The sequence below is a fragment of the Patagioenas fasciata genome, chromosome 11, assembly GCF_037038585.1.
Source record: "Patagioenas fasciata isolate bPatFas1 chromosome 11, bPatFas1.hap1, whole genome shotgun sequence".
Lineage (NCBI taxonomy): Eukaryota > Metazoa > Chordata > Aves > Columbiformes > Columbidae > Patagioenas > Patagioenas fasciata.
In genome coordinates this window covers 18636268-18656879 of record NC_092530.1, presented here as the reverse complement: position 1 = coordinate 18656879, position 20612 = coordinate 18636268, and the positions used below count along the sequence as shown (strand labels likewise).

At 43.6% G+C, this 20612-nt stretch overlaps 1 protein-coding gene across 5 annotated transcripts in view; it reads left to right on the top strand.

Annotated features, from left to right (window-relative positions):
• KIAA1210 (KIAA1210 ortholog) overlaps positions 1 to 20612 on the top strand; it is a 40261-nt gene that overhangs the window by 5519 nt on the left and 14130 nt on the right. For 2 of the 5 annotated variants that reach the window (XM_065846649.2, XM_071813499.1), the window contains 5 exons: positions 8969 to 9045; positions 12891 to 13059; positions 15528 to 15657; positions 18157 to 18315; positions 19360 to 19425. In XM_065846649.2, the coding sequence (XP_065702721.1) occupies positions 8969 to 9045; positions 12891 to 13059; positions 15528 to 15657; positions 18157 to 18315; positions 19360 to 19425 (601 nt within the window). Of the gene's footprint in view, positions 1 to 4141; positions 4290 to 8968; positions 9046 to 12890; positions 13060 to 15527; positions 15658 to 18156; positions 18316 to 19359; positions 19426 to 19492; positions 19879 to 20612 lie in introns of those variants that run through there. The other 3 variants (XM_065846650.2, XM_065846651.2, XM_071813500.1) reach the window with 3 other exon arrangements.

Here is a 20612-nt window from a genome sequence, read left to right as displayed (position 1 = left end):
TCCTGTCTGATTTTGCTTGCAGATGCTGAGCTGTCACTGTTCATCACCGCATCAACAGTCAGGGTTGTGCTAACAGCTGAACGTTTCCAACACGATGTACACGAAAAAGCTGAGATGGGGGCCACACATGCCATTATTCATTTTTTAACTGTATCGTTACAAGAGTGTGTGCTGCTGCACTTGTATATGTGCACAGGTATCGAGACATTCTGTGGGCTGTCGTACCCTGCCACCGTGCTGGTGTCTCTGTGACTGCTGGAGGCGATTGTAGCACTCGTGGTCAGAGCCGTGTAACTTGGCTGTGCAGACCAAGCTGCCTGATTTTGCTTTTTAACCATCCAGCCAGAGCTAAGGCAGCATTCCAGCTTCAAATTTTTGTGGTGGTTGTTTCTTTTGGCCTCCGAGTTTCAAGGATCTGGTGCTAATTAGGGAACCGAATGTTTGACTTTTATTCATTATGAATTTATTTATGCTTATTCATTCTCAGAAATATGTAACTGCGCTTTTGCCAGGCTTGTAAGTATCACTCATCTAACAACGCAGTTCTGATCCACACAGTAGTTCGGATATAAATGGGATGCATTTGAACACTCTAGCTCAGAATGGATGCAGGCATCATGTGAATCATCAAGCTATCTGTGTATGTGGAAAATACAGATATGACAGAGGTACAGAGGGATTGTTTGTTCGTTCGCTCTTGCAGTCAAACTGCTTTTCATCATCTCAGTTAAGTGAAGAGAATGTTCCAGAAGTTGAATTTTCATTGCTTTCCTTCAAAAAATATAGATCGTCTTATTGGTTCCTTTGTTGCAGCCTTGGCCTGTGAAGATCTTACAGAATGTCTGTCCCCATCCGATTCCTTCCCCTCTCCCAGCTGCCTACTTGTCAGCATCCCATCTTGCGTCCTTTTTTCCTACTGTCACGTACCCTCTCTGCTCCCTGATGCTACTGTGCCGCCTTCTTCAAAACACAGTTGAATACAGCTTGGTAGTCCATTGGTGCAAAACAGCATTAGCTCAGATAATCTTATTTTAGATGATCCTATTTTAGAGAGGTATTTGTGGATGGAATCCCAGAGAAGTAAGATCCCTTTTTAGCGGTTACTCATACTAAAGAGAAAAGTCAGCAGATGCCCTTGGGACAGAAATGCCTCAGGGACTGCTTTAAGCACATGCATGATCTCCCTTGGCTCTCAGTTCTCCATGTGCTTCCAGACCAAGGGTAATTAGAAGCTGCCTAGAGAGACAGCAACCAGAAGAGAAGAGCAGGGACAGCAGGAGATTTCCTGTAGAGCACAAGAAGAGGGACCCCCAGACTCCCCACACAGCTCCCGAATTGCAAGTGTGGGGGCCGCCCCAGGCCTCCCTCGATCAGCCGCCAAAACGGGCTCTGGATTCCAGAAACACTCATGGGCAGTGGGAGCTCGGGGGGTTTAGCCATCCAGACACAGTGTGTTTCAACACAGGAGGGAGCTGGCCCTGTTGTTATTTTTGTGTGTGCACAGGCAGTAGATGTTGCCCCGAGTAGGTTTTGGGACTTCGCAAGAAGAGAGATTTCCTGAGCTTGCTGCCAAAGGCAGCTTCTGAGACCACAAAGCCTGCATTTTATTTGCTCTCTTATGGCCAAAAGATGGCTGGCTGTTTTTATGACAGTTTGATCTTCAGAGTGAAAATTTGTAACACAGTTAGCCCTGGAAATTTCTCTTCGCTTCTCCTTTTTTTTTTCAGTGCACTTTGAATTCCTGGACATTAAATATCTATGTTAACTCCTCCTGGAAGAAATACGTCCTGGGAAGTTTGATCTACCTGAAGATTTTTTTTTCCCCCATCCTTGAGGTGCTCTTTAACATACAAATTGAAGAATAAGTGACTGTGTTGGAAAAACCTTAAAAAAGGAAAGCTTTAGACGTAGCTTGAAGTCCCATGTTTCAGTTCTGGCGTTCAGTTTGCTATTGTTTCAGCCTCATTTCCCCTCCAATATTCAGACAGCTTAATTTGGTAAAAATGTCTTCAGACACTTCATTTGGCCACAGGATGTAATGATTCTTCACATTTTGGGAAAATAAGACCTTGGAAATCAGTGTGAGACTCAAATACGGGGGCATGGCAGATATGCAGGCTGCTCTTGTGAAATTTTATGGGCTCTGTTATTTGTCTTTTCTGTAGTGGTAGCCCTTGATAGCAGTGTCAATCGGTACGACTCCAGCGTGCTGGTCTCCCTTAGCAGAGGTTGGTGCTTTGCTCGTTCATAGGGCTCGTTAAGCTTTCCAGGTGTTCCCTGCGACCATCTTGATGCTACAGGTAAAGAATCTCAAGGCTGCATGATAAATAACTTGGCTACTGTCAGCAATCCAGTAATTTTCCCTGTTACCCAGTGATAGAGCCAGGAAAATCAGCCAGCTCTCCCAAGTCCTAGCTCAGTAGTCTCCATCTGCTAGGAGATGTTTAAAAGATGAGCTCTGTCTCAAAGATTTTAATGTCTAAACTAATAGTTGTCACTTTCACAGTCTGCAGATATTGACAATTTCCATGGAGTTTTCTCAGCCACACAGTTTTTCAAGCTCCTATAGTGCATGTTGAAGCCAACTGATGGTAAAGTCCTTTTGCTGATCCCCACCGAGCCGCCCGTGGGCTCCCAGGGCTCTGCACACCACAGGTCAGATATCAGTCGTGCAGTTTTATGCTGGGACATCACAGGTGGAACAAAATGAACTAGAAGTTTGGAGAGGGGGTAAAAAGCACACACGCAAGCTAGAAAACAGTGGCTGAATAGGCCCATCAGTCAGGCCTGGGGTGGAGGATTATGCATATTTATGGAATTTGCCACATGAAAAGGCAGAGACAGTAAGCTTTACTTTTATTCCCGTATTTGACACTCTGACATCTTGACTCTGGTAGCATGAGGCATGTCTGCTGTTCAGTGATAGTGGCTTGACATTTCCTGTTGCTTTGCTCTTGAAACTATTTCCAAAGGCAGTAATGCTTACTGGGTGTAGCTCCCCAACTGGCGAAGGCAGCCTTGGGTTCCATCCCTGTTGATTTTTAAATGCCTGGTCTCCCTCCTTCCTAACTGCTCCAAATTTATCCGTGTCAAGTAGTTCTGAATGCGTCTCCTGCTGCTGGCAATGTTCAAGCTGCTTAGCACAGTTGCTGGATGACTTTGCTGCTTCTTTTACTTCTTTTTAGGAAGAGTGGAAGAAGATCCTCATTCCAGCTGTTTCCTGACATTTCCTCAGTGTGGTAGTATAAAGGAAAAGAATTACTACATGGGAAAAGCACTGACTTATTCCTATGTTAATGCCAAATGGTGCAATTCCACCGGGTCAATTAATGTACATTCCTTTAAAATAGAGGCAGTCTGGATACAAAATATTGGCTGAACTCTTGTGCGTGCTTAGGTCATGACTATGTTGGTGCCAGTCTTGATTTGAGCGAAGTTCTGACACATTTCTTGAGACTGGTGCAGACCAGAAAATGCACTGGAAACTAGGTGATAGATTATTACACGGGTGGGCTATTCAGAAACATTTTACTCAGCTTTTGGCAAACAGGTAGGTATTTGCTCTATTATCTGAGCGGATGCAGACTTGCAGAGGAGATCCTCATGTTGACAGCAACAAGACAAGGTCATGCTAATGAGCACAGCAGGGTAATTAGGTGTATGAGGGCAGCTTGAAGTGGCATGTCCAGAACAGGTTCATCTCTGGCATGGGTGCCAAGTGTTGTGAAGCTGCGGAACTCGAGCTTCAGTTTGGCCTTTCGAGCTGAGCACCAACAACTGCTGCTGGTACCGGCCTCAGGTTTGAGGTGACACAGGTCTGTGTGCGCTGCAGTCCTGTCCCCACCAGCAGGGACACTGTTCTGCAGCGATTGAGCAAATGGCACAGCCGGCGCAGGGGACAGAGGCATTTAGTCTCTCAGTTCCCAGGCTGGCAACACTGTGCATTTCCACTAGTTTCTGTAGTAGCTTATGAATGTTTTTGTCTCGTTTGCCCTTCCCCCTTCTTATCCTTTTGGCTTCTCACACAATTACAGACGGAGCCTGTGTGACTGTATGAAAGGCATTTCCTCCTGGTACTTTTTTTTAAGTCAGCTTCAGCCCACCAGCTGCTTTCCATTAGTGTTACACACACTCTCACTAGGAGGGCGGCACATAATGCTTCAGGCACTGCTGAATAGCAGAAATTCTCCAGAATCACTGTCAGACTGAGACTTCTCAAAGCAGATTTAGGTAAAAAGAGTTCAGCACACTGGGACCTATCTTCTGGGAAGCCTCTTGGAGAAGTCAAGGTGTGGGGACAGAGGGCGGTGAGGGGCTGTTGTCTGAATGCGAAGTGTGGCAGCTGCGAATAGATCGCTATGTGAATGGTTGTTTGCTCTGCGTACCTTGTCAAAGTTAGGATCTGGATGTTGTCTGTTGCTTTGGGAAATTACGACCTCCTACTTGATCCTGGGAGAGTATTTTGTTGATATTATCTAGTTGCTTATCCAGACTTCCTGATAGCTACTATTGCTGTATGACTTGTGATCCTTGGAAAACGACTTTAAACTTTCTTAAACTCCCCCTCCTTCCATGAAAAATTACAAGACCAATATTCATTAACTTTGTGGAGTCCTCCCTTCACCATTATCAGTGGAGGCAGTTGCAGGAGTCCTGGAGTAAACTGCTGTTTGTGCTGTTCTCTTACCTAAAACAGTGACAGTCTGGCAAGGGACATTCCGACTAGGGGCTGGCAATAAACCTGGGAATTTCATCCTCCTAACACTGCACTGTACAAGAGTACAATGGGATCACCTGGGCAAGGTCAGACCTCAGTTCCTGCTGTTGTGTTGGGTCGTGCCCTGGTTCAGCAGAGTTGTTTGTGGGATCTTGTTCCCTGAACAGGGACCTCGAAGTGCAGTTTGCTCAGCTCATGGAGAGCAAAGGGAGCTTTGTTGGTTGGGTTTCTGATACACTCAAGGGATGTGAAAATTGAATAGAAATCTTGCTGGCTCTGCTATTGCTTTGTGATTGACTCAGAAAATCCTGTTCCGTGGTATTCTAGAGGGTAAACTTCACTTAATTGACTGTCATTGGATTAACTAGTTCATTGATAGTTTGCTTGTAGGGCTCTCAGAGAGGAAAGCAATAAACCACATCGCATCAGAACAAAGTCCTCCAATGTGCTTTAAGAAGACAGAGTAGAAATTTAACCTGTCACTCACCTTTTGCTGCAAAGTGTAATCTGAATATGAAGCCATCCTTCATTCTGTGTTTTTGTGAAAGCTGGTGCTCGGCAGGAATAGAGGGGCTTTCTCTGAGGTCCTGCAGTAGCTTGAAGTGTATTCTGGGGGAGGGGAGGACCTGCATTTCCCTCTGGTGATCCATCTTGCTGGGCAAAGTGTGCGTCCTGAAATCTGGAGCATAGGCTTGGTTTCAAATTATTTGTGTAGCCTGAAGGAAATTTGTCTTTAAAAGCTCCAGGCAAAAATTTCACTTATTTCTCTTGGCTGTTTGCCATTGTCTGTCTTCTATAGGCAATGAAGATGCTAACTGAATGCAGTGCCTTGTATTCTTGAGTCTTTACTTCCTCAAGCATTTATTTATTAGGAAAGAGGCTGTTCAGGGTTCAGCATCTCCTTTGATCTCTCTGTCATAAGGCCTTCTGGAATGCTTATTCAGAAACATGGGGCTGAAGCTGAAGGAACACTAAAGGTGGGGTAGGAGCCTTGCCGGGCAGTCTCCAAGTCTTCTCTGCTGGAGAGACAGCAAGGAGGTTGTGTCCCTTTTGTGAGGCTGAGCAGAAAGTGTTTCTGTTTGTCTTGGGCCTTTGTTAAATGCAGGAAATTTGAGTCCTGTACAACGTTAACTTCCCAGGAGTCCTTAAATACACAAACCAAGCAGTGAAAGGGAATTGTCTTTTCTTCTTGTAGCATTTCCCACTCCCCCCCCATATAATGTACATGTTCAGCAATGTACTCAGCTGGGAAAAGGGAACGGTCACAACATCACCCTGGGACTTGATTTCTTTTGCCCTGTCACTGCCCTCCCGTAGAACACTCCAAGTGTCTGTCCAGTTGCCCCAGTTTGTAAAAGGGAGACAAGGATATTTCTCCTGCTCCTGGAAAATACTTTTTTCTCTTAAGACTCATTAGTTCCTTCAATGAAGAGATCCAAGCGAATGCAACACAATAGGGTTATTAATGGAGGTTTTGTAAGGGATAGCAGGGAGCCGAGATCTAAACCATCAAACCAGGTGAGGACAGTGATGATTGCTAGCTGGGTGTGGTTCCCTGCTTTGAGAGTAAAGCAAACCCTGCAACTTTGTAGGAGTTTTATTGCTTTAAAATACACCCTGGCAATGCAAACAGGGTATAGTATTGACAGGTTTATTAGTGTGATTGCAGCTGTATGGAAAGGCACTTGACTGTTTGCAAGTAATTGATGAATCCATAGGTGCAGTAATGCAGCCTGTCACCCTGTGCAAGGAGAGGTGGACACTGTGTGTTCAGTCCTTGCTGCTCTCAGTAAATTCTCAGTCTTTTCCATGGCTTTACATAGGAATTGCTGCAGTGAACTGGCCAGCGCCGGGGCTTTCAAGGTGACTGGCAAAGGCTGAGCATCTTGTTTGTGCTGTCCCTCTGCAGCAGGAGGCCTGCGCGTATGCAGGGACTGCTAATGCTGTTTGAGAGAGGGTTAAGAACATGATTAGAAAGTTGTAGACTGGGGAGATGTGCCTAGTGTTTCACTTCCAGTGGGAAGGAAACAGTAGGTGGGACATGACCGCTCTCCTGCCCCGGCTGCTGGAGCTGTCAGTCTGTCTGTCAGTCTGTCGCTGCTCTGCCTCCACTCTCCCCCACCCAGGACACTGTCTCCTTCGTGCCCCTGCGGGCTCCTTCTCCCAGCTGTCTGCTGGCACCTCCCAGCCTGAAGAGTGCCAGAAATACTGCTCCAAAAGGCCCTTTATTTCACCTGATATTTTTATCACTAAAATCAAAATGCATACAGTATTTGTTTAAAACTTCGTCTGTAGTGGCGCAATGCTCTGAGAGAGCTCTCAGAGTGCACATGGTTAGAACAGCTGATTGAACCGAACGGACATGGTATCGATACATCTGACACTGCATCTGTCAGCTGTCGTTAAGGCCTGGAAGGGGTGCATGTCCGAAGGTTCGATCAGTTAATGCCTGTGCACTCACATGTATTGGTATTGATGGGGGTTTGTCCTCTTTTTCTCCATGACATTGATCCCCAGGCTGGGGTTTGTTGCTCAGAACGTTTGCTAGCTGTTCTCTGTAAAGTACAGCTCACCGCCACCAGGTTTGCAGTGTATTGTCTAATTGCTAACTTTCCTTCGGGTATGTCATCAAACTTTTAATGATGGAACTTACACTTTGCTGTAAATATTTTTTTTCTCCCTTGTCATTTAAATGCTTGCTAACTTAAGGCTTGGAAAAACCTGCGATGGTTTCCCTCACCTCAAGTCACTGTCCAGTTCACTGTAAAAAGATGAGGAATACAAAGGCACCAAACCATTAGGTCCTAAATGGGCCATGTTTGCAAACAACCAATGCAATTGACACTTGACCTCGATATGCCCCAGGGAACTCAGCTATAAAATTGAATTAATGCAGGAGATTATTTGATTGTGAAGAGACTGCCTTGGAGCTGAACAGCTTTGCAATTATAGTTCTACTTGTATAAAATATTGGAAATAAATGCTTGCAGTTGTAGTAAGCACAGTGGCCAAAATATCGCCAAAGGCTGGAAGGATTTTGATCGAGCAGCTGAGATGATAGAGTGATTTAAATAAATGTAGGGTTGATATAAACAAAGCTGGATCTGAAAGCAGCATTTTCTCTTGCTTCGGTTTTATTGAAGGTGGGTAAAGCAGAAGTTAGGGGTCTAAATGGGCCAAATGTCAGGCCCACTCACATTCTGTGGAAATAAGCTGCAGTTTGGGGACTTGACAGTTTGTCCTTGTAAATTTGTTGAATGCTTCCTTGATGTTTTATTTCAAATGCATTTCCCTTCCTATTTTCATTTGTTTGTAAAGATTTCTTACTCTTAAAGTCCTGACACAGCATACTGGAACCGCTAACTGTGTAAATGTATCACCTAGATATATCCCGTAATAAAGGACAGTATTTATGAGCCGCCCTGCTGAACTGTCACATTTCCATTGTTACTTGACATTTGTCCTGTAACTCATGCGGTCTGCTGCTCAGTTCCTTTGTCTGTGACAGACACCCATTTAGGAGTCTTGGAAAATATAAAGTGGAGCCAGTTAACATTGAATGATCTTAAAACTAGGCTGAACTTTTGTTTTCATTGGAGAGGAAGATGATGCCATCAACTAATTTGGTTGATCAATAGACGTGCTCGCGATAAGGTTTCAAAGCTTGTGGCTAAAAGCTGATTGCACTGCATCCAAAATAAATTTGATCTATTGGTTTCCACAAATGTAGCATAGCCAAGGATGATGCCTCAGTGCTGATGCTTAACTAATTTTAACAATGCTGACAGATTAGCCCGGTCCCTGCTGTGAGGACACGGTAACACATGAACCCTCGGCAGCAGAGCACTTGCCTAGGATGTTTTTTACAGTAGCATGGGGCTGTCACTCTCTAGCAAAAAGCAATCATAAAAGCTCGTTATTCTGAGACCGGGAAGCATGATAGTCTTTGCTGAGCAAGTTTAATGACATCTTTCATTAATGAAAACTTTGATCCTGGGTTCCTAAAAAGAGAGAGGTACTGGCAAGGAATTAGACTGGTTCGTTAGTTTTGGCTGGGGAAACATTACTGAAAAATGAGGAAAAGTTCTGTGGCTGAAGTGCCAAAAAGTGTGCAAGCTGTGTTTGGGATAAACATTTAGGTATGTGGTTTCAGAATGGACCCAGCCACGTTCTTTCTTCATGCTGGGCAGGGTCATGTTCTGCTGGGCAGATGGACTAAAATTTAACTGATGATTTTCATCTCTATTTCAGTGACTACATCATGGCTACGGGGCCAGCAGAGGTCACACAGTCACCTGAAACAGGAGACACAGTTGAAGAATGCACAGGTAAGCAGTTGTTCTCTGAGTATATAGCTGATTTGGAAGTCAAATTGTGTTTTCTTTGGGTTGAGGGATCTGTAGTGTCTCATTTTGCAGTGTGGTTTTATTTTTTGTAGTGTGGAAAAAAAAAAAAGTGGTTTTGTCACCTGGCAATATTATAGGAGGGATCTTTTGCTGTGCAGTACTGGAGGGTTGTAACCTGATAGAGGATATTCCTTTCTGATTCTGGCTTGGATTTTCAAAACCAGGATGTTAGAGCTTGAAGGGCTGATTGTGGTACCTGCTGTGATGGAGCCTTCAGCCCCCGTTCGTGGGAGCTGGATCACTGCCCCCACTGCAGCCTCTTCCTCTGGTATTTTCTGACAGTCTTGCCCATGTTTCTTTTTTGTTTGTTTGTTTTTACTGTGTTTTTATTGGTGGAAGGATCTAGTCCTTGGATTTGTAGAAAAAACGGAACATGTGTCCTGAACACACCTTAGGAAGTCAGAGAGCATAGAAGATCCCCAAATTAACTGTTTAATTTAAATATGATAAATATATATTCCCTGTGCTTTTTACAGTCTCAATTTGCCACTGTAAAAAGCATCTTTTTTTCTTCTATCTTGTTATAGGCAAGAACCATGCAAAGAGCAGAAAGACATATTAATTCTCTCTGTGCACAGGAGGAACAATGAAGTAGGCGGTACACAAACAGTAAAAAATACAGAAGAAACGAACTTTACAGAGAAAGAAAAGTGCTTATTCCCGCTCCTTTTCTGTTACAGTGGGCTAAATCACAGTTAGCATAAGCAACTGAGTTTTGGGAAGGCTTTTGCTTTTTTGGGCAGTAGCCTTTAAATTTAATCTTTTATTTTTAATACCATAAAATTGAAGATTGACAGCCGTAAGAATTCAGAAATCGTGAGTCATTATTCATCAGTGGGTAAAGGGCAAACAGGCATAGTTGTGTAAGCTTGGAATTTCTCTCCTTGCTTTGACTGGATTTTTTGTGATGCAGTGAATTTTTTCCATTTTAAGTAATAATATCCTCTTACATATTATTAGTTCAAGCATCATAGAGCACTCTACCAATTTAGACATGTTGGACTACTTCATAGTGCATGTAGACACCTTTAAAATAAATGTGGCATCCTTTTAATGGAGTGTGAAACCAGTGCATGGCCGTTCACAGCAGGAAACGAATTACAACACCATCTCTCTGAGCTGTATCTCTATTGCCAAATGCTCTCACATCCAGCAGTCCCACAGTTTTCATCTGCATGCAGCACTAAGTGTCTAGCGGTGATTTTTATCTTATTTTGTGTAAGAATATGGCAAGTGCCCATCTTCTGGAACTGCAGGGAAACTTACTGTTTTCTCAGTCATCTGAAGCGGCTGAAGGGGAATCATTGCTGGAGACGCTGTGCCCTGCACATCAGTAATAGATTAGAGGCTGGAGAGGGCACTGAAGTGTCTGTATCAGAGGAGACCATTGCACAATGATACCCCAAGTGTTGTCCCACGCCAGCTGAGGTTTACTCATTGACAGCATTTGTGAATTCTTTCCATGGGTTCCCTTATGCAGGTAGCACCTCTTCTGATCTAAATGAGTATTTGGAGTGGTACCTTGGCAATGTTATCTTTTGTGGTAGGACTTACGTCTGTTTCTCTTAAATGTCCTTAGGATCACTTAAAAAAAACACAAACAACGACAACAACAACAACAACAAAAAACCAAACCACCAAACCAACCAACCAAAACTACAAAAACACAAAACACACACCAAAAAACCATCTCACACACACAGATTCCCCTGATTTTCTGGAAATACAAGCATCTAATTAAGCTCATCAGTAATACTTGCACTAGGATCAAACTTTCTTTCCGTCCATACCACTGTCAGTGGACATGACAAGGTCTTTGTTTTTCATTTATACGGCCTTCAGGTTGCAAAGCTCTCTGCACGTAGCAAAGTCTGCTGGCTTGTTCTTAGAGTCACTGGACTGCGTTAGCAGACATTGCTGACTTGATCATTTTGGGGCACTGCTTTCATGAAACTTTTTAGGCTTTTCTTTTGCTCACTTAAAATAAACCAACTCAACTTTGACAAGTTTCCTGGTACAATACAAGGTACATTGTCTAATTGCTGGTATGAATGGCAGTAGTGGCAGGGAGGTGTTTCTAAAGATTCTCTAGGGGACATTCAACACGCTTGTTTTATTTGAGAGGCGCTGTGGTCTTCCAGTTGCTGTGTGACCTGTCTTCTCATCCCAGTTCTTGCTATGGTGCAGCACGAAACCCACTGAGCTCTGTGAATGTCTTAACAAATCCAAAAACCTCGGGGTCAGCTCTGTGGTGTGGGGCAGGCAGTATAACCTGTATGTTTTCTGTGACTGTCTCCTTCACTTCCTGCCTGATAAGCAGCAGTGGAAGAGAAAAAGATCTTCCACTGATAAACCCACCACAGGAGTGCCACATCCCATTACTATTCAGATGAGTGAAGCTCCACTGATAGTTTTGCTCTACGTGGCTTGGAAGGGTTGGTGTCAGTGACACCCCAAGTCTCTTGCAGAGCAACGTGCAGCTCTTCCCTGGCTGCTGCTGCTCTGTACAGAGGTAGGAACCATTTCACCAGCCCGTGCTGGACAGTGTAGCAGCGTCCTTGTATGTCCTGATGCATGGTGCTGACAGCGGGGAGGAGACGGGGTGAGAGATCTCAGCATCATTGTTTGCTTCTCAAAGTGTGCGCTGTGTGGTGCAGCTGTGTGGTGGCACAGCTTCAGCCCAGATCAGGCCTGTTGGCAGAGTTCCCTACACGTACAGGGCACACGTTGAGACAGAGCGTCGCTGACTAAATCATTGCTGGGAGAAGACAATAACTGTGTTGAAATAATGCCTTGCTTATGAAGGAATCCTCCAGCTGTGGGCATTTGTTATGCCAACTGCCATAAAGTATCAATTGAACAATGAATTTGGCCCAGATATGCAGTGATGTTATTGCTCTGCATATGTACTTAAGTCAATCACAGGGGTCTTAGTACAACGGTTTGCCCCAAACCACTCCAAACTGAGCCCTCGATGTAAGGGACCAAATGCAGCACTTGTGTGCTGAAAGAAAATATGAATAAGAATGGTAAAGTATCTTAGGTTATTAAAAATGAAATAAATCAGTGATATTTTGTGTGGTTTATTTTGTTCTTTTTGTATTTCTTTTCTGGGCAATGGAAAATCTGAAATCAGATTAACAGTTTTCTAATTTTGTTGTTAGAGCTGCTGTGTTTGAGGATTTCATGTCCTGCAGCGCAGTGTCTTAGTTTAAGTTTGCTCCATTGTCCTTAGAGGAGGTGTTGATTTTATTTGGGGGCAGTGGTTTAATGTGGAAACATACTTTGGGTTTAGAGTTTATAAATCCTTTTGCCAGTCTCAGTCTTTTTGCCCAATGTTGAACATCCTTCAGGTGTTGTCTCCTTACAGCGGCGAGTGAAGAGAAAGCAGAACTAAACCGAGCTAAGTAATGAACAAGAAGAGACATCAATTTTTTAATTGAAAATATGTCAAGTCTGATTGTGATGATCACTGTTCAATTGCAGGTAGAGGCATTCTCTGCATAAGGTGTATTTTTCATAAACGGGAACCTAAGTAGGCACCACTATTGTCAGCTTAAAGCCAGTGTTGCTTTATGGGCAGCAAATGTAAGAACTGCAGCTTCACCTTTCACTGGACTTCAGCACTGAATTATTTACAAAGGAGCTGACTAAAACTGAATGGACTGCTCTAGCTTTGAGGACTTCTCCAGAATTTAAGAGGTGACATTCTCTAAACTAACCAACACCTCCAAGTTCCATAAATTTTCATTTTTCTCATGTTGCAGGAAAGAAAAAATCCAGATTTCAGACTTTCAAGAACTTCTTTGCCAAGAAGAAAAGGAAAGAACCTCCACCTCCCAGGGGAGAGAGTAATTTAAAACCGAGCCAGTCCAGCAGCGATGTCAGCATCTCTGTGCTCGACACTACTGCGCTTCATTCGCCGAAGGAGGCTGGGTGAGCGGGCAGGGAAGGAAACATATAAATAAAAGCAGACCTCTCTCAGCGGTAGGATGGAAGCGTGAGTTAGGAGCAACCTCTGTCCAAGTGTGTGCAAAACAAGTCCTAATGCTGATGAAGGAATTCCAGGAATTTCCTCTTTCTTTGCTAGTGCTTCAAAACCCAGGCTGGAGAGGAGGGGGAGGACAGCCAGGGGCAGGGGTGATCCAGCCCCTTGGTCTAAAACTGCAGATAGCACAGATTGTTTTGATTTGTTTTAGTGTTTGAAAGCTGTCCTGGAAGGTCGGATCAGCAGCAGCTTTCCAAGAGGATGGTGATTGAGTAGTACTAGTACAGAGATTACGTGTGGAGTTGCTGTTTTTTAGCATAAATGGTGCCCTCTGACATAGCTGGGGTAAATGGAAAGAGGTATTTTTGGTGTATTGTCAGTACGACATTGCTGCTTCAGCTTTCTTACATAGCCATTTAGGTATAAATAAAACTGGAGGCCCCTAGTTTTGTGTCAGGTGCCCCTGAAGGGCTGTGGATGTGGGTGTTCTTAAATTGCATCCAGAACAATTCTCAGATCCCTGAATGGTGTTAGTTCAAAAACTTGTCCTTCTTTCAGCTGGTGTTAATACAAGTTGATAGCTTGTACTGCTAATGCTGCTTCATTGATAACCTGAGGCCATCAGCCTCCAGTCTCTGACTGAATCTGGGGTGGGACTACCCTCTGAACCTGGCTATGTCACTTACCAGGGGTGTCATGGATGAGTATCTGGCAATCTATAATTTGGTGTTTTTCCAGCTTCCCGTGCTCCTCACACTCCCCTGTTGGCCACTCAGCCAGGCCTCCCTTTGGATTATCCTAAATCTTGGGTTGTGGAGCTGCCGATTGTGTGACAAAACCCCAGCCACTTCCTGTGGTTTGCAGTGTTGTGTTGGAGGGGACGTTGGACAGGTGTGACACTGGCAGAGGGCATGGATAGGTGACTTGAGCGGGACATGCTGAAATCAGCATCGCTGCCAAATTTTTTGTATTATCAAATAAGGCATTTGGTGGACCTGGCCGCTAGGTTTCTTCTGGTGGAACAGCTTATAGATGGTGCTTTCTCATGGGTGCTTGTTCCTCCTTGCCCCACGTTTCCCCACTCTCTTTGTTGTGTTTATGCAACTGCATCATGGAAATGATCTGGGAATGAAGCAACAATCTCTTTATTTTGTTTGTTAGCATAACAGCAACAGAGTAAGTGACCACACCACCAGTCCCCTGGGGTAAGGGCAATTAGAGTGACTCAGCTAACCCAGTCCAAAAAGCTTAGCAGCAGCTGAGTTAACCCATCAGCACACAGCAGGGATCTGGCTTAACATCAGCTGTCTGCTCCAGAGGCAGTGTGGGGGCAAACTCTTTCTCTTGCCCTTAACCAGGTACTTAAAGTCCAATTGCTATTTATCTCAGCACAGTCCTCCAGTGATTATGAACTGTTTTGCAAGATCAGAGATCAGGAAGTGAGTAAAACCCCTCTGTTTTTGCCCTTTGCAATAGAGATAGATGGACTATCAAAAAAAATTAGAGGATGTGTTTGTGCTACCTGCAAAACACTGTCATGCCCAGCCCCCGCATGGCATAAGCACGCTTTGTAAGTACCTAGAGAGACTGAACAACGTAATCCTTCGGAAAACCTGATCCTGAAAGCCAGTGGAAATGCAGCTTGTGAAGGGTTTATAGCAGGGCCTGAGCTTCGCGATTTCTGGCATGCAAAATATCAAAACCAATCCTCAAACAAAGCTGCTGTTTGTTTGTTCTTGAGGCAGAAGCACTGGTTTTCTTTTTTGTTGTTTTCTTTTTAACCATGTAATCTTTTTAGAATTTAACTTTTCTGAATACTAACCAGAAACCAGTCCCCGATATGTGCCAAATGCTGCTTTTAACAGCCAAAGGGATGTGCCCGGGTGTCAAGGGGCTGTAGGGAATCAATGGGATTTGGCATCTGTGAAGGGGAGGGGAGCATTATGTACCACTGCCTTTTTATCTTCCGAGAGGCACGAGTTTTGAGTGGAAATGGAAAAACCTTAATGGCAAAGTTAAAGCATGTGCCATGGATGACTTCTTGACTGTATCATCAAAAGGATAAAAGACCTTACACAGAGGAAAATTTGGTCCCAAATAGTCTTATTCCAGTTTAAAAGATTTGAGCAGAAAAAACTGCTGGGACAATATGTGAAATTGTCCTGGTTTTTGTAAAGAACACTGACTCCTTTGGCAGGCTGCAGTTGTTTCTGAGAGAGCAGCTGCGTGAAGGAATCGCGTCACCTTTCTTCCCCCTACATCAAACACTAATAAAAGGAGTGGGCTTGCAGCATCCTACAAAGTGTTTCTTCCTCCCTTCTGAGTATGAAAGGAGCTGGCAGTTACTGGCGAAGTGGTGCAGGGAGGTGTCGCAGAGCTGTACCCAGTGTATTGACCACTCTTCCTTCTTTCCCAGGCCCAAAGGAAGCATGGGAAACAAAGCCTTGTCCCATGACAGTGTCTTCATTTTTGAGTCTGCACCAGGGAATGTGGCAGGTGACCCGTTGTCTCAGGAAAACAAATCTGGAAGAGTGAAAACTTTGCAGGTGAGAGCATCTTCCCCTCATTCATGATGCTGCTCTATATTAGCTGTCTCCTAGGAAACTCTGTCGCTTGATTCCTCTGCTGTATGGCTTAAGATTTTGTTGCTTAAAGTGTCCAAAGCCAGATTAACTACATTTGGATCTCTTCTGCCTTTGGGAAGCTGCCTCTTTCAGCAGTCCCGGTACTTCAGCCTTGTCCAGGTCTCAGTGTGTGCGAGTGACATTGATTCAGTCCACAGACTCTTGGAAACTTTCCTTAATGAGCATGTCCTCTTCCAATGGGATTTCCATTCTTTACCTCATAGCTACTGCTTTTGGGTTAAGGCTATTTATTTATACTTGACCGTGTCCCCTACACTGTTATTCTTTATATATTATTGATATGTTATTCTTTTTGGCAATTCTGGCTGTGGTGTTTTCACTGTACATGCTAACACCGGCAGCTGTGTAAGTGTGTGGGATGATGGATGTGTCAGTGCACTCTTAGTGACAGCTTTATTTATGTCCTTATTTCTTCCAGTCTCTGCCAACGAAGAATACAGTACTCTGCTAGATCATTTCCTTTTTCTAAGGCACACACTGAACTCTCCTTGACAGCTCCCTTATCAGCTGTTGGTTATATTAATTGCATTTAAATAACTACCCAGCTCTGAGCACTGAGATAAAAGTTAAAGATTTTTCTAGAGTCTGAAAACAAACTGTTGATAAGGCAGCCAAAGGCCATTGAAATTCGTCCTTTGCTCATAGTGAGCTTCATGTTGCAAAGCACAATTGCATCACATATTAAGTAATAAAAGATGCATAGAGGGACTTGTTCCTCCATAAGACTGCAAAATGTGCTGAGCTTCAATTCAGGGTGTTTTTTATATAACAATAGGAGTAACAGGAGAAATCATGTTTATATACGACAGAACTTTGTTGGGGAAAAAAGGTCTTTTCATGCTATCTCCAGTCCACTGTGCCCTTTCTTCATCCGTCCGTCATCCTGCATGGTAACATAATAGTGCCAGCACTATTTTTATAGCCATAAAAGACCTCCTTTTTCAGTGAGCTTGACACTTGTCAGAATGAAAGCCAAGCAGTAACAAAAGCTGTTATTTTCTTAGCAATGGAAATTAACTTTTACCAGTAGAAGACAGACTGTTAAGTCAGAGTTTCCCCCACAACACTTTGCTGTCTATGTGTAATACATTTAATAAATCAAAGATGGGAGGTTGTGAAAAGAAGGAAAAGCAATATTAACTTTCTGCATTTTCCTTCCCATGAAGTGCACAGGTATATTGTATGTCTTGTTTTGCCCATATATTGCAATCTTTGTGCTGCTTGTCATCAGTCAGACCATATTGGTGATACTTCTCTGATTGTTGTGGGTAAGAGGGCAAGAAAGTGGTTTGAACTGGTCGATGAAAGGGTGACATTGTGCTGCCCTGTGTGGCTGTTAGATCTATAGGAATAGCATTGCAAGTGAATCTTACTGCGTAAGAATGGCAGCTATTTAGATCTATTTTACAGAGACAGAAATGAATGCATAGCTTGCAGAAGCGCACAGAATTAGGCCTAGAATTTCTCATTCTGGTTTAATAAGCGAAGAAACAGAAAAAAACAGGTCTGCATATTTATCTTGGGAATATTCAGTTGAAATGTTTTTAGTTGAAGGACAAAGTTTCTCTTCAGACCTTGTTTCTATTCCAGCTTTGACACAGCTGACAGACTTAAGCCAAGAATTTTAGTAATGGTGTTTCCTGAGATCTGAACTTTTTCAGTTTGAGGGAACATCTGGCTGCTTGTGAGGTTGCAGACTTTGTTTTATTTTTCTATGGTCAGGGCCTGCCAGAACATTCTTTTGTGCAATCTTGGAAAAGAATCCCCATACTCTTTTACAAACAAAGTTGCTCTTGGCTGCTGCTGTCATTGTTGCTGTAGACAGGACCAGGATGTGATGCTGGGGAAAAATAACAGGCAATTCATTAGGGTGGACCAGAAATTGAATTAACTTGTCTTTGTATAAAAAGTGGGACTCAGCTGCTTGTGCAGGAGAGGGTGGTGACAAGGTCCCAATGTTTGGAAGGGATTTGTGAAGGAACACTGACCACGTAAACCTGGACTCGGGAACTGCTGACTGACCATACTTCGTGTGACGATTCGGCACATCTGGATACATGTAATTATTTAAAGAATACTTAAATCCAGAATCTTTAAATTTTTAAATTGAAACTGATTTAAACTGCTGTGCGTATTCTGGAATGGTGCCATTTCTGTCTTGGGTAACTTACTGAATAAAATTAATTTTTATTTTAATTTTTTTACCAAAGCCAGTTCTAATGATGGGTCCTTGATGAATGTAACTAAATACAATTTTATTAATGTATATTTTTTGTAAATGGTCTGTTAACTAAGAAATTCTGCATGCTTAGTGGGAGCAACTGGAGTAAAACTGTCCAAAATATCCCCTATAAACAATGCCATTGAAAATCTATATTCTAAATGTCTTTTCAATCACAGCTTCAGTTGCAGCAGAACATCAGGCTTGGATCACCTCCTCTCATTATAACTGGAAAGAAACTGGAAGATGCAGGTGCTGTTTCTGAAGATGATGGTTTACCTAGAAGCCCTCCTGAAATTTCAACCCTTCATGACGTTCTGACGGATTCACCCATCAAGGTATAATCATTGTGTCACTTTAGTGACCGCCTGTACAGAAAAGATAAAATCCACTTGGAGAGCGGGAAGACCTTCTTGCTTGCTTGTGATAAAATCTGATGGTACAGATCAGTGAGAACTAGAACAAATTACCTAGTTGGCTTGTGGACTTGTCACTGTGAGGAATACCTAGGAAGTGGCCTTAAAAATACCCCTTCCAAGTACAGTTTTCTGTGCTTTTATGTAGGCCAGTGCTGAGGCAGTTGTGACCTATATCACTAGGGAAAGGGGAGAGAAATTAAGTTGACATGACAAGTCTCAGTGCCTTTGGGCAAGGCCGTCTCTACTGGCAGGTCTGTATGGCAGAAAGCATAAAAAGTGAATTATTCACGGGTGAGTGTTGTGTTACTGTGACTGTTCCACTTCAGTCCGAGGACAAGCTGAGGGTCTCACACTGCACAAACCGCCCATGTCTTCCAGCTTCAAGGAGCTGCAGAGGTTGGCAGTTTCTTGCACCTGTGAAAGGAGAAGAGTTTTTGGGTGTTTTAAAGCTAGTGAGGAAAACAAAAATAATGAGGAATGCAAGAAAATCTTAAACAGCTACTGGTTTTGGAATAAAATAGCTCAAAACCAGGGCAATATCAGTTGAAATGACAGGAAAGTGATGATCCTGAGTCTGAGGAGAACAGATCCTGATGGGACTCAGAGGGGGTGTGAGTTATGTTCTTTCTCAGGAATTGCCTACTCACAGCAGATGCATGATTTTAGAATTGAGCATGTGTGCATTTGTAAATTCAAAGATCTTAAAACAAAAAGCCAAAATAACTATAAAATATATCACCTCATGGTCAGCCTTCATGGCAAATCTCATAGCAGGATAAAGCTCCTGGACTTTGTGTGATCCCCCAATGAACAAATGAAACCTACTCTGTGAGGCAGGGACTCAGTGACTGTTCCTTTCTCTTTCCTCTTGTGTTTTCTTATAATTAGCACTGGATATCCAGTCCCAGACAGTCGAAAGTGATACTTCCCTTGACTTACCCTCTTCCTTATTTTATCCCACAGTCCTCCAACCCTGTTCAGCGTCATAGCTCTTTGAGTTTAGGCGGGACAGACAGTGAAGATGAACAGGTAAATAGTTACTTTTCCTGCTAATATATTTTTTTTGAAATCTGTTCTGGGTACCACGTATCCTAGCAGACAAATCATGAACAGTCCAGAGTGATACAAATGATACTGAAAATGTACATTGCACAGAGTTCTGAATAAGAACCAAATAGAGACAGAAACCTACTGGTAAGTAGTTTGTGTGAACAGCAGAGTCAGCTCTGGGACACGGTATGAATTGGTGAAGTTACACAACAGAAAACTGGATAAGGCAAAGGACTTCAATTCTACTTCCATGTCCCAGGGCCCAAATAGCCAATAGCAATAATAGCTTAATAACACCTGCCTATCAACAGTGGCTTGTGAGCAATGCCCTGCATCTCTCTTATCACAGGAAATAATTGCAGGATCAGCCCATTCTGGCGCCAGGTATTCCACAGGAGCAGCTCTGTGTTCATTTGCAGTTTTCTTTGGATGGTAAGCAAGCACACGCAGCAGCAGGTTCTGCTGTCAGGCCATTACAGTTTATTCCTTGACCAGCTCAGAAAAATTTACAGAGGTCATATTTTTGGAGAGGAGCCTGGGGGACCTTCACCTTGACTTTCCTGCTGCTGAAAGCTGAGTTCCTGCCCATTTCATGCTTTCAAGGCAGGCCTGCAAGGTTTGCTCATATTGCCTCTCTCCAGCATTGATATGATGTCTGAAAGACCAGCCAGACCACAGTAATGCCAATGGGGTCTTCAGATGCCAGTGACAAAGGCAGCCACCACTCCAGCAGGCCTGATTCAGTCCATGGGGTAGCCCTTGCAATTGTATACGCAAAGTGATCTGCCATTTAGCTGAAAAGGGGAATATTTATGGGTCCAGAACAGCTACAGACCATTTTGACTCAAGCTTTGTGGTCCTTCGTACAGAATCACTGTCTGAGAAGCTCACCAGACAGACCACAATTTAACCCTTTGTGAAACTGAGAAGAGCCCACAAGGAAAGTGGAGGTAACAGGGTACCTAAAAGGTGCCTTCCTGATGAAGAGGCCTTAAGCAGCCAGGGCAACATCTTGAGGATCAGTTAGTGCCAGTCCCACTGCTATGGAAGCTTTCCCTTTTACTCTTTGGCCAGACTTCTCAAAGGGAGAGAGCCTTGGGCCTTTGGGCAATACCAGGTCAGCTTTCCTGTCCATGGTTGAGATCAGACACTCTCCTGCTCAGTCA